The sequence below is a fragment of the Triticum urartu genome, chromosome 4A (assembly GCF_056163025.1).
Source record: "Triticum urartu cultivar PI428250 chromosome 4A, HENAU_Tu73, whole genome shotgun sequence".
Classification (NCBI taxonomy): Eukaryota; Viridiplantae; Streptophyta; class Magnoliopsida; order Poales; family Poaceae; genus Triticum; species Triticum urartu.
Genome location: NC_141876.1, coordinates 235107361 through 235119204, shown reverse-complemented (window position 1 = coordinate 235119204; position 11844 = coordinate 235107361). Strand labels below are relative to the sequence as shown.

The 11844-nt window shown below is 41.6% G+C and overlaps 1 protein-coding gene across 21 annotated transcripts; it reads left to right on the top strand.

Moving 5' to 3' along the window:
- The first annotated feature begins 4528 nt into the window (after positions 1-4528).
- LOC147975467 (uncharacterized) lies at positions 4529-10620 on the top strand. Of its 21 annotated transcripts, none has more exons than XR_015600820.1 (9): positions 4639-4663; positions 4739-6098; positions 6265-6510; positions 6598-6648; positions 7130-7228; positions 7319-7502; positions 8039-8096; positions 8751-8819; positions 9867-10620. XR_015600820.1 is itself a non-coding variant. In XM_087518167.1 (8 exons), exons 4-7 carry the CDS (start codon positions 6631-6633, stop codon positions 8074-8076), a joined length of 339 nt encoding a protein of 112 aa, XP_087374293.1. In that variant the 5' UTR covers positions 4639-4663; positions 4739-6098; positions 6265-6510; positions 6598-6630; the 3' UTR covers positions 8077-8096; positions 8751-10620. The 21 variants fall into 21 exon arrangements, 5 of the variants coding, with proteins under 5 accessions (XP_087374294.1, XP_087374293.1, XP_087374292.1 ...); XR_015600819.1 differs by having other exon boundaries at positions 9022-10620; XR_015600818.1 differs by having other exon boundaries at positions 8919-10620.
- Positions 10621-11844: the final 1224 nt, after the last annotated feature.

The following is an 11844-nucleotide window of genomic DNA, read 5'->3' as shown; positions in this document are numbered from 1 at the left end:
TTGAACTATCTATTTTTTATCTATCTATGCTATATATATGCAGAGAACTATCTATGTCTCTACTCTCTAGTCTCTACTCTCTATCTCTACTTCTTGATCTCAGCACTGTAAACGCCTTTTTAAAGCGTCGCGCGTTGCGCTTCTATTGGAGATGCTCTAACATGGCAGACGAGTGCTTTAATGTTGCCCACAAGATGCGTGAGTATTACTAGTATATTTTTCTTGCCATGTTGAGATTTTAAAACCACGAGTGAGAACATGCAGAGGAGCAGTGAAGACCAAACACGGGATATTGGGGACATCTTCAAGGAGCGTGGCAAATTAAAGAGGACCTGCATCGAACCAATAAAACGAGCTTTGGTGAGTAACACCCTTTCAATTACTTTCATTTAGCCTCCTGTTCTTCGATGTGTATATGTTGTAGTTTCTGTTTTTCTTAGCCTCGTGTTCTTCATGTGTAATAAGAAGAGTCTTAATCGTCCTAGTGCTTTGGCTTTTAGCTTGATGTAGGAAGTGGGTGTTCTCACCTTGTAGTCTGTTTTTATATTTTTCCTTTTGAATTAACTTCTCCGAGTCATGTTTATCTGGCTTCTACTAAATGGGTCTGGGTTGCTCTGAGTATTGATCTAAAAAAGAAGTAACTTCATGTCAGGATACAGTTCCTGCGAGGAGGGAAGTATGGTCAACCCCGAGATCATGTTTCCAAAATGAGGCTGGATTACACACAAGGTGCCAGTTCCCTAATGATGCTGGATTAGACACAAGGTGCGAATTCCCAGATGATGTTGGATTACACACAAGCCAGGTGGAGTCGTCAACTGTTCGTGTCCTCGTGGCTCTAGTAAAGGCTGAAAGAAAGCGTGTAGCAGCCCTTGAGAATGTAGCTGAGTTCCTGAAGAAGTGAAAAGAGCAATCAGATGCTCTCTACACCCAAGCCAAAGAAGAGATGGAAGAAGCCAGAACGAAGCTAGCAGAGGCAGAGCAGGCTAGGCGTCTCCAGCTATCTAAAATTGTTGTCAATACAAATTTTTATTCATAATAGCTAGGTTCAAATGTTTATCCGGTCATCATGCCTGTTGTGATGTCCGTGCATCTACTAATGTGGCACAAAATAATTTTTTAGGGTCATGTAATAACATCAATTACTTTCCAAACAATAACAGACGAAGCATTGGACATGGTATAGTTCACGCGCAAGCCCAACATTCCAAGTTCAACTTCCACATCAAACTTATGTTCACAGATATCTGCACATTCATAGATAATGTCCACAACCATGATTCACTTCAAAGCCAAAAAATGCGAGTAGAGTTATAAATAAAGAAAAACCTCTAGTTCCTACTACCAGTGCGAGCACAACAAGTCAAGACCTTGCGTAATTAATTATATTTTGATCATTTTTTGTGTTCTAAAATGCCGGCCGGCTCACGGAAGGACGTGTTACCGGCACATGCACGGATTCAATGGAGGCAGGCGGGGCAGTCTGAAGCCGGCTGCATGCAGCGAGGAGGCATGTTTAGCCAGGCCTGTAGCGAGTGGGGCCCTCTTGGCCAGCGCGCCGGTTAATGCCTGTGCTATGAGAGGTTGCGTCCGTGTCAGAGCAATCACTCCATCTAGTCCTTTTTTGTTTGGGTATAAAAAAAATCTCATTTTCCATTCACATTTTACAACTAAAATTCATGGACAAACTTTGACCCAAAATACGATGGTGACTAGTAAACCAGGACGGAGGTAGTAGTTTTTTTTATCAAAGAAGGGTTTCCCCCATTCGATTTTCATTACTGAAAACCAACATCTAAACCATAGTATTTGCCCTAGAACTACCAGGTTCAACATCTCGCAGCATAAACCCATACAACCATACGCGAAGGAGGTAGTAGTAGTTATGAATTCCATTTTCGCTCCATACCAATTGTTCTAAAAACTACTTAAGTACGTATAACGCTCCCTTGAAAATCGGAACTCTTACCCCACAAAAAAGACATTTTATACGTGGCTACTCGGTCTGTGGCAACTGGCGAGCCACCGCCTCCAGGTCGTTCACCTGTGGTCCCGACCATCAACTCGTATGGATCAAATTATCACGCGAATTGACTATTCCTACAAAGGTGCGCTCCACCACGTACCCGGTACCCGCGCATGCAGCGATCGTGCACCTAGGGTTTTAGGGTTTATTTGTTAACGGTGCCTTTACGTAACTCTCATGTGTGTGAGAGGGCGAGATACCGACTGTGTGCGTGCGCCTCTTTTCTTCGTATATGTACTCCACCGTTTGTCTGATGTCCAAAAAATTATACAGTAGTAATAACTACTAGCAATGTGCCAATGCGTTGCCACACGATCAAAGTAGATTAATACATATTCAACGATTTGATAGAAAAAAGAGTCTAGTTTTGAAATACGTGTATCGCTAAAAATATCTTATGTTTCACTCAAAATGTATTCCTTTGGCGGTTTTGATGAGATAAGGGAGGAATGTTGTTGGTTTCAAGATTTGAGAAGTGGTATATCTCTAGTTTCTATTCTTACTAGCAAGATGCCCATGCGTTGCACGGAACATCAAGATGTTGTGGGAGAAAATGATGAATGAGAGGGAACGCCTTATCTGCAAATGTGGAGATGAGTGCGGGTAAATTGCCATAGTTTCCTTCCTATCCGGTAGATATAGATCAGACGGCCTATATTGCAGGATGGCGGGCACACCATCATCACCAACTCTGTTTTTTATAAGAGTAAAGAGTTGGTGATGATGGTTTGCCTGCCATCATGCAATATAGGCCGTCCGATTTATATCTGACAGATAGGAAGGAAACTATGGAAATTTTGCAAAAATATATCCACACCCCTCTCCACATTTGTAAATAAGGCCTTCCCTCGTCCATCATTTTCTCCCACAAGATAAACTAGTCATACAAATGCATCTTGATATTCCGTGCAATGCATGGGCATCTTGCTAGTTGTTGCAAAAAGACCATGTGTGTGTGTGTTGTGTGTGTGAGAGAGAGGGAGAGAGGAGGAGGACGCAGTACATGTGTGACAAAGACACAAGGAGTGTCTGTGCAAGAGGTATCAGCTTACAATAAGGCGATAGTGTGTGTGTGCACAATCGAGAGGGCGCATCTCAAGAAGGGACGGAAAATCTACATAGATACAAGGAGCGCGAGAGAGACATGTATGCGATAGTGGAAGCACGAGTGTGCGGGTGTATAAACCTATCTGGAGGCTAGTCGATCAAAGATGTGAGAGAAATATGAGTCGGGGTGCGAAAGCGAGAGTTTTGTGGGTGTGAGAGAGAGACGATAGTCGGGAAGGGGAGTGGAAGCAGGAGCTATGTGTGTGTGAGAGAGAGAGAGCGGGGGGGGGGGGGTGTTTGTCTAGTCAGTAAACAAATGAATAATGTCAGTTTTATAACTGGGATGAAGACGGAAAGGAGACCGCAACAAATGTTGTGTCTGTACGAGAGAGTAATTTTAGTGGTATGAGTCATATCTAGAGACATATAGGGTGTGTGAGAGAAACCCATAGAGAAAGACAAAGTGAAAGACGAGTGAGACTGTGTGTGGTGGTGAAAAAGAAAGCTTAGGTACCTAGTGATGCCAGAGAACGGTAGAGACGTGAGAGATAATGAATATCGTGTAATGTATAATGATAGGGAGAGTGTGACACTTCTCAAGTTAGACGTCGAGAGACTATGTTTGCGAAGATAGGAGAAACATGAAGTGAGCGTGCGGGTGAGCTGGAGAATGATAGGTACATGAAGGAGCATGCGAGAGAGATGGGCGTGAAAGGAGTCAACATAAAAGGGATTCAAATATATGAATTCGAGATGATGATATATCTAATTCATACTCGAACCAAAATTGATCTATCAAACATGCATACTCATATGAATTCACGCGCATCTATGTTATTTAATATGTAGATATTACTGATCCATACATTTTAGTAGAACATAATTTAGTTTGTTTATTTTTTTTGAATTCAACCTTATCATTTTGAGATTATTGTATTTGTAATTATATTATATTTATAAAACTATAATGAGGCTAGCCAACTCGCTCTCACAAGGCTCCCCCGATTTGGAGCTTCGTTGGCCGTCGGATCTGCATTCCAGCGCGCCTGAGTCATCAGATCTTCACGACGGTTAAAACTAATTGTCACCCGGCGGTAGTTTTCATTGTCTAACGATGGGTGGCCTCGCGCGGCACGCTGATTGGCTGGGTCGCCTGCGTGCAGGGCGTTTTTTCCAATCCCCACCACGCGCTCCGCACCCAATCCCCCGTCTCCCCAAGCCCCAGTCCCCACCGGACAAACCCTAGCCTCACCAAGCCCCACACCTCGTGCTCCTCCCTCATACATCCTCGTTAGCCGCCGCCGCCGTTCTGCCTCCCTCCTCTCTCCCCTACAAGCACGTCGTCAGGAGGAAGCCGCTGTTCGTGGCGCCATGCCGCTGCCGGGGTGTTGCACACACTTCGTTCCCCACAGCCCCTCCCTCATCCTCGCTCATCACCGCCGCTGCCTGCTACTCCCCTCAACCACCATTGGTGCTTCTGGGTCGAATCTGGCGTTGGTGGGTCGGAGCTCGAGCTAGAGGCCAAGACGGGGAAGGTCAGAAAAATGAGAGACCGGATGGAGGTGCTCGAGACCGAGGAAGCTGGAGATGGTGAGATCCCTCTCCCCATATCTATTCTCTTAGTTTTTCCTCTTCAAACCTTCATTGATGGTCTCTCTCCCTCAGCACAATTAGCTTCACTGGCCATCCGGTGGTTGGATCACGGGCCAACGCTCTGGTCGCGATGGGGTTGAGCTGCGCAGGAGGGGGAGGAGGCTGGCGACAGGGAACCGTGCCAGGGAGGAGGCAAGGTATGTGTTGTCCCGTGTTTTTTCTCTTCACGTTTTTCTCCTACCATGTATCTCTTTGTTTCTAGAGTGGATCCATGCCACCAAATTCTTGGATAAATAATGAGTGCCTAGATATGTATGCTGACATGTGAGTTAATTATTTGGAAAAAATATAATCATATATGTATTGCCAACAATTTTTATGTTTAAAGCAACCAATTTTGTGAAAAGAGTGGAGAGAAAGATACATGTGCAATTTCTTGATGTTACAACGCATGGATACTCGATCTTTAAACATAAGCACGGATGAATAGGTACAAATTCGAGGAAAGGCCAATGAAATAGTTGTCTGTACACATATGTGCCAGTTTTATACCTGGTTGTCTGGTTGCATTATTTATCCGGTTTCAATTCAGTTTGAGTAGATTGTTATCCGTGAGCGATACTTGCTACTATTTGTTGCCATGCACCAATTTTCATACCTATTTTAGGCATAGAAACCAACCATGACTGAAAATCATGTATATGTAATTTAGTATGATTCATGGTGAGAAAATCATGATTCAATAAACGAAAGGTGGTTTGTTTTGCTAACAGTATTGAGTATAAATGTAAATCACAGATCGTACGCTGCTGCTACAGGCTCCATGTTGTTTATGCTAGACAACACAACGGTGCTTGTGTTATCTATAGTTGAAGTCACAGTTTAATTTTCTTTGCTTTATGTTTGGGTTATATGTGGTTGAAGGGACGTCCTTGTTAGTTTGCATGGTCTATGTAAGAAGGGGCAGTACAATGCTTGTCAAGTTTGTTTATATTCTGATGGCTGTTGAATTCTGGACAATGGAGACGTGAATTTGTTACGTACATAGGTACTAGCCATAGGATACTTTACTCATTGACGACAGGTAGTTTTAGAGAACTTCTGAAAATTCTAATCCAGGTTTTCTGTGTTCCATTCAGGAAGAACGCACAGTCTGCACTGGGGTATAATTTATCTACTACTTACCTTTGTGTCTCGACATATGCTTGTAATGCATCGTGCTACCAGAGGCCAACATTATCCAGTATCATAGCGATGCTAAAAATGCCTATTGGTTACTCCGCATATTCTCATCTGATTTCTCATATATAGATATTAATTTCCTTTCATGGGAGGCCTTCATTACATTTCAGCAGCAGTTGCGGATGTGGTCGGTGGTTGAGGGAGGGTCTCCGACTAGAGCAGCAGGAGCAAGGAGCTCGAGGAAGTTCAGGTTTGCCTCTACATCCCCTCTCTTTCCTCCACTTTGTTCTTGCATTTAGATGATACAATTTGTGATCATGTGTATGTGCATTTATGAGATCTTTGCTGCTAGGCATAGAGTTTATGGTTACTGAAATTGGATAATAGAGAGTCACAACTTCAGTTTTCAATTACAGTAGTTGATGTGTTATGTTTGCTGCAATGTGTCGTGTGTGTTTGAGAGAGAGGGATGAAAAAGAGGGGACTGGAAGCATGATCATTGCTAGGATCTATATTCAGAGAGAGGGATGAAAAAGAAGGGACATGGATTCAGAGAGGGATAAAAAGAGGGGACTGAAAGATCTTGCATTGCGTTTCTTCATCTACCATTACGATTGTGTGTACCATTTGAACATAACCAAGCAGTATAACAAAATGTGCTGGTAATATCCCTTTCTTATTTTGTAATTGGACAAATATTTGCACATGTGCCACATCTATGCAGTATTTCTAACTGATGCAGTTTCTAGGTTTATGGCCTCTCACGGGATGTGATTCTGGTCATGCTGCCTGTTATGAAGGTAAAAACAAAGTTATATGTTTCTTCGGTTTAGTTTGGTCTACATTTATCCCAGAGAGCGAGTGTTCACAGGTCCAGTTCGTATGCCGTTATTAATTAGTCTGGATTCTATTCTCGTGTAGAATATTCTGTTCAGTTTGGTCTGCATTTGTCCCATAGAGCAAGTGTTCACAGGTTGATAGCTTATGTCAGTTTTTAATTAGTCAAGATTTTGGTCTGATGTACTCCCTCCGTTCCTAAATATTTGTATTTCTAAACATTTCAAATAGACTACAACATATGGATGTATGTAGACATATTTTAGAGTGTAGATTCACTCATTTTGCTTCGTATTTAGTCACTTGTTGAAATCTCTAGAAAGAAAAATGTTTGGGAACGGAGGGAGTAGAATATTCAGTTTAGTTGGTCCACATTTGTTCCAGAGAGCGAGAGTTACTGATAAAATACTTATCTGGCTTAAATTAAATTTTATGGATTTACAGACTGAGGCAAGCATCATGAAGATGAGCAGGCGAGTGGCTGATACAGAGAGCTCCTCGAACAGGGAAGTAGCATTGCTGGAGGAACTCGAAGATGAGCTGGTCAATTTTGGCATGTCCAGTTCATGTAACCTTTTCATCTTTACATGTCTTTGCCTTACTACCATTTTATTTTTGCTGCTCTGGGATTAGGTACCGAAGTCATGCATTTGCCTTACTATTGTGCTGATACTGGGTGCAACATTGTGGACCTTTGGTTCGAGAATGGCCAGCATGGCCATGGAATGTAGGAGAGGAATGTATTGCCTAATGAGTTTCGGATCCTCTGTGCTTCCTATCACATATGGCTTGGCCACCTACAGATTCTTGGGTCTAGGTGAGCTCTCCCTCCACTCTCCAAGTTTTGCTTGCTCTTTCTGGGCTATTTGTGTAGGCTAGCCCCTTTCCTAAGTCTCTTATTTTATTATGGATCATGGAAGCGGGAAGTGTAACTCACATTTTTAGAACACTGATCCTTTAGGTATATATAGTTTGGTTTTCTAAAAGTGGATTGCATTTGCTTCCTGATCACATTGAAACAAGAGTGGAAATAACCATCGTCCGCTGTCCGTTCTTCCTCCCTCAAGTTCCTGATCTGAAGCGGAGGGAACATGAGGTCACATCCGCAAAGTGGCGGAAGGGGGCTGCAACGTTTTTCTTCAGTCTGGTAATCATATAGTAATTAGACGGTGTAGTACTATGGCGTTGGTATACTGATTTGGTGTAAGAATCACTAACATGACTTTACGTGTACAAATCTTACAGGTTAATGATATTAAGAATTAGTAGCGTGTTTTTTGTTTACTGCTGGATTTGCTAACAAGCTGTCTCTTGTGTTGTTGTTGATATGTTGACTTGTTGTTTTTTGTTCAGTTGAAGGGTTCTCCAGGCTTAAGATCTTTCTAGGATAATTGCATCATTGAATCTGAAGGTATTTGATTGGTTTCTCAACTCATGTATCGATAAGCATTTTTTTCATCCTCAATATATTGTTACTTACCTAACTTGTCGTATATTTGTGAGGTTTCTGAGGAAGTTCACTTCTTGCACACGGCGTATAACTTGAGTTGCCTACAAATGATTTTGCCAGTTCGACGAAAACTTAAAATAACCAAGGGAAATTTCTCAGTTTTGTTGTTCTTGCTCTTCTCAGATCTTAGGTCGGGGGTATTAACATATATGCCACACACTAAGTGTAGATCTTAGTGTGAGATTAAATAGGGTAAATCCTCGTGCCATGTTGAAGAATTAGAATTACAAAAAAGAAAGGAAATATTAAAGAAGGGATATGGTTGATTAGGTTATTTTGGTGTTTCTTTGTAAATAGTGACATGCTAACTTGCTGGTTTAATTTAGGTGGGTGGAATATAGGAAATACAAGGAGAGATATTCAGTTGCAATCCAGCTTTATTTTCAAAGTGAAACATGGTATACATGCATAGCATGCTGGTCTTTTACTCTATAGTTGTGCGCCGCCATGGTGTCAACTTTGAAGTTGCAAACTGAACTGTAAAATGTTTTAATGCCTTGGCGCATGAATTTTTCTTTGCCTGCTCTGACTACTTCATTTATGTTTATTTATCAGGTTATGTGATCTCCTATGTTGCTGCATGTTGATCTTCTGTTTTGTTGTAACTCTGTTTTGCTGCTCGAGGTTTGCTTCCTTTCTTTCCAGCTACATGTGTATTCTTTGAATTCAAGCTACATGCATGTTTATCTTTTGCTCATGGAATAGTTTAGTTATATTGAACAGGAGCATCTCTGTTATTAGAGACATACTAGGCTCGTGCTTCTTCACAGTGGCCATCTCTTTTTTTGTGAGAAGGGTGCCTCATGGCTTATTCTTATATATTCAGTTCTTCTGCCTTTCAACGATCAATTACCAAGCCATTTTTATGGAGCCGATAGTGTTACTTCTGGTGGTCAGTGGTAACTGAAAATATCTTTCATTATCATTGCTTGCTATGTATCCATTTTTTTTATTTTCGCTTTGCTTTGATGTGTTTGTTTCTATGGAGTCTCTGCTACCCTACAACATCAAGATGAAAACTAAGCATGTGAGTTTCTTGGAGCAGCCCTACATGTGGTTGTTGTGCCTTTTTCCCTTGTTCTTTTGAAATGCAACATGACAGTAGCCAATGTCATATATCAGGGTTGTAAACCTATTAGATTTGGGACAGAGGAAAGTATGAAGATCTTCTTATTATTGCAAAGTAAAAGTTGATATTAGTGCCAACTTAGGTGATCTGGTCCGAAAGGGTATCTCAGCTTTATGAGTTGATAGTATATTTGCATCAAAGAATAAACCTTAGCTTTTAGATAGAATTTATGAGTGAAAGTATTCTGGTGTATACCATCCTTTGTGCAGGATTATCATGGTTATTGTGGTTGTCAATTTTGTTGACAAAATAGATTGATATATTTTTTGGTGTCTTATGGTAGATATATTTGGTCTGCTGTTTCATGCATTCTTCGGCTTTATGATTAATATTCCCAGATATTTGAACAAAATTTAGCTATTAAATATACATCCCGGGAAATTTACATTATTATAGTGGGGCACTCCTTTGCACGGTTTTCAATATAAGAGATTTAACCTTTTTTGCAGTATCATTCTCCCTGGTGGATTACATATAGGTTGTTGTTCTAATTACAAGCATGCCTTCAGCTCATGGTTCTTATATTTTTGTATTTTCCATAGGACAATTTCCTGGATTAATATCTATACTCGAGATCTAGGAGTCCACCCGAATTTAGTGTCCAAGAAGCCGTTCATCCAGGATCCACCAAAATTCAAATGATATGTGAAAAGCGTGTGCTAGATGTGGGCCCTATCCACCGTTTTGATCTGTCCACTCAGGTGCTTTGTCTAGGTGGTAACACAACAAGCTGCTTATGTTATAGAAACTTATTATACGTATAGTCCTATGTTTGTCTGCTTGCATGTTAGAGAAAGAGCTTCTACCCCTATGTGAGTAATCCTATAGGAATTAGCAACGTTGGCTGTACTTTCAAGCGGGCTGAATCCAATGCAAGTTTTTGGAGCAGTTGGGTTCCAGAACAAACAACTAGGTATTCCCAAAGAGGTCATTCCACTAGTGGCTAGCATAATATCTTCATGTCGAGACAAGTAAGATGACAGATCATTTCTCAAATAATATGCTGTTGTTCTCAATTTTTATTTTCTCTTCTTTTCTGCTACTTGCCTCACTAACTATGACCTCAACGATCTTTGGTGCAGCGATCCAAGCAAGCAACCATCATTGTACCAGCTCTTTTCATCGCTGAAGAAATTACAGTGGTTACATTGTTACAGAAAGCCTATGACAATTTGCGAGTGTTGTTTGTGCAATATACTGGTTTTGTGGCAGGTGCATGTATGAATTCAGATGGTAGTGGTCTCCTTGTTTATAGTTATAAGAATAATAAAAATATTGATAATGGTCTTTCCACTATTACAATCTCATAGATTAGATTACCTGCTTACATTGGCTCATGGGTTTACTGGATGATATTTTTGATAGACATTTTAAAAATCGCATGGTTTAACACATGGGCTTTCTATTACGAGTATTGAATATGTCATTGCAAAATGAAACTATGTTCGTCGACAACATGGCTTTAGCGGGTCTGTGCCATTTGACGCAATGGGTCAATTAGTACATATAAAGGAGCGAAATTCTTTGTTGTGCTTTTGAAAGTATATATATATAATGATGTATATAGAATTTTATTCCAATCGCAAATGGATCCTGCCCAAACAAAAATAGAATACAAACTGGATTTGAATTGAGTTGGCATAGTAAACGTGCACTCTTGCTGTGCAAAACTTTGAACGAAGAGGGGAAATTCGCAGTTACCGCCTGAGACCAAAATCTGCAAGATGGAAATTACTGCCTATCCCTGACACGCAAAGCCTATCGGCTCGATTTCTATAGGTTTTGATAGGGGTAGGTTTGTAATCTCACTTAATCATGACATAACCGCCTCTCACCTGGATTCAAACACGGTGGGTGACGGTATCCTGGATTAGGGGGTACTCACCACGTCATCTCCCGATCTGTTAGATTGGGCCGAGAACCCCCATGGCCGTATACTCACGGGCCAGTTCGGACAACTGCCGCATACATGGAAGATTCTACAAGACTTGGTGATCAAGATAAGGACTCCTCCCCACCGGCGTATTCGGCTAGGACTCTTGTTATCCTAGGCCTCTGGTGCATTATATAAACTGAGGCCAGGCTAGTCGATAGACATATACATACAATCATACCATAGGCTAGCTTCTAGGGTTTAGCCTCCTTGATCTCGTGGTAGATCTACTCTTGTACTACCCATATCATCAATATTAACCAAGCAGGACGTAGGGTTTTACCTCCATCAAGAGGGCCCGAACCTGGGTAAAATATCGTGTTCCCTGCCTCCTATTACCATCCGGCCTAGACGCACAGTTCGGGACCTACTACCCGAGATCCGCCGGTTTTGACACCGACATTGGTGCTTTCATTGAGAGTTCCGCTGTGTGATCGACAAAAGGATCGATGGCTCGCCTGCAGATCAACTGCGACTTCGGCGTCTTCGTCACCAGTTCGACCAAGAATTGCACCCCGTGTTCGGATCACCATGTTCGGACGAGGGCCTTCATCAAACATCAACTCCGATCTCTATCAAGATCACGG

What these genes read in the sequence shown, in the direction of transcription:
- LOC147975467 (XM_087518167.1), top strand. An exon ending in AGGAACTCGAAGATGAGCTG is followed by an intron (nt 7,229 to 7,318) that starts GTCAATTTTGGC and finishes CTCTGGGATTAG; the next exon opens with GTACCGAAGTCATGCATTTG. An exon ending in CTACAGATTCTTGGGTCTAG is followed by an intron (nt 7,503 to 8,038) that starts GTGAGCTCTCCC and finishes TTTTTTGTTCAG; the next exon opens with TTGAAGGGTTCTCCAGGCTT.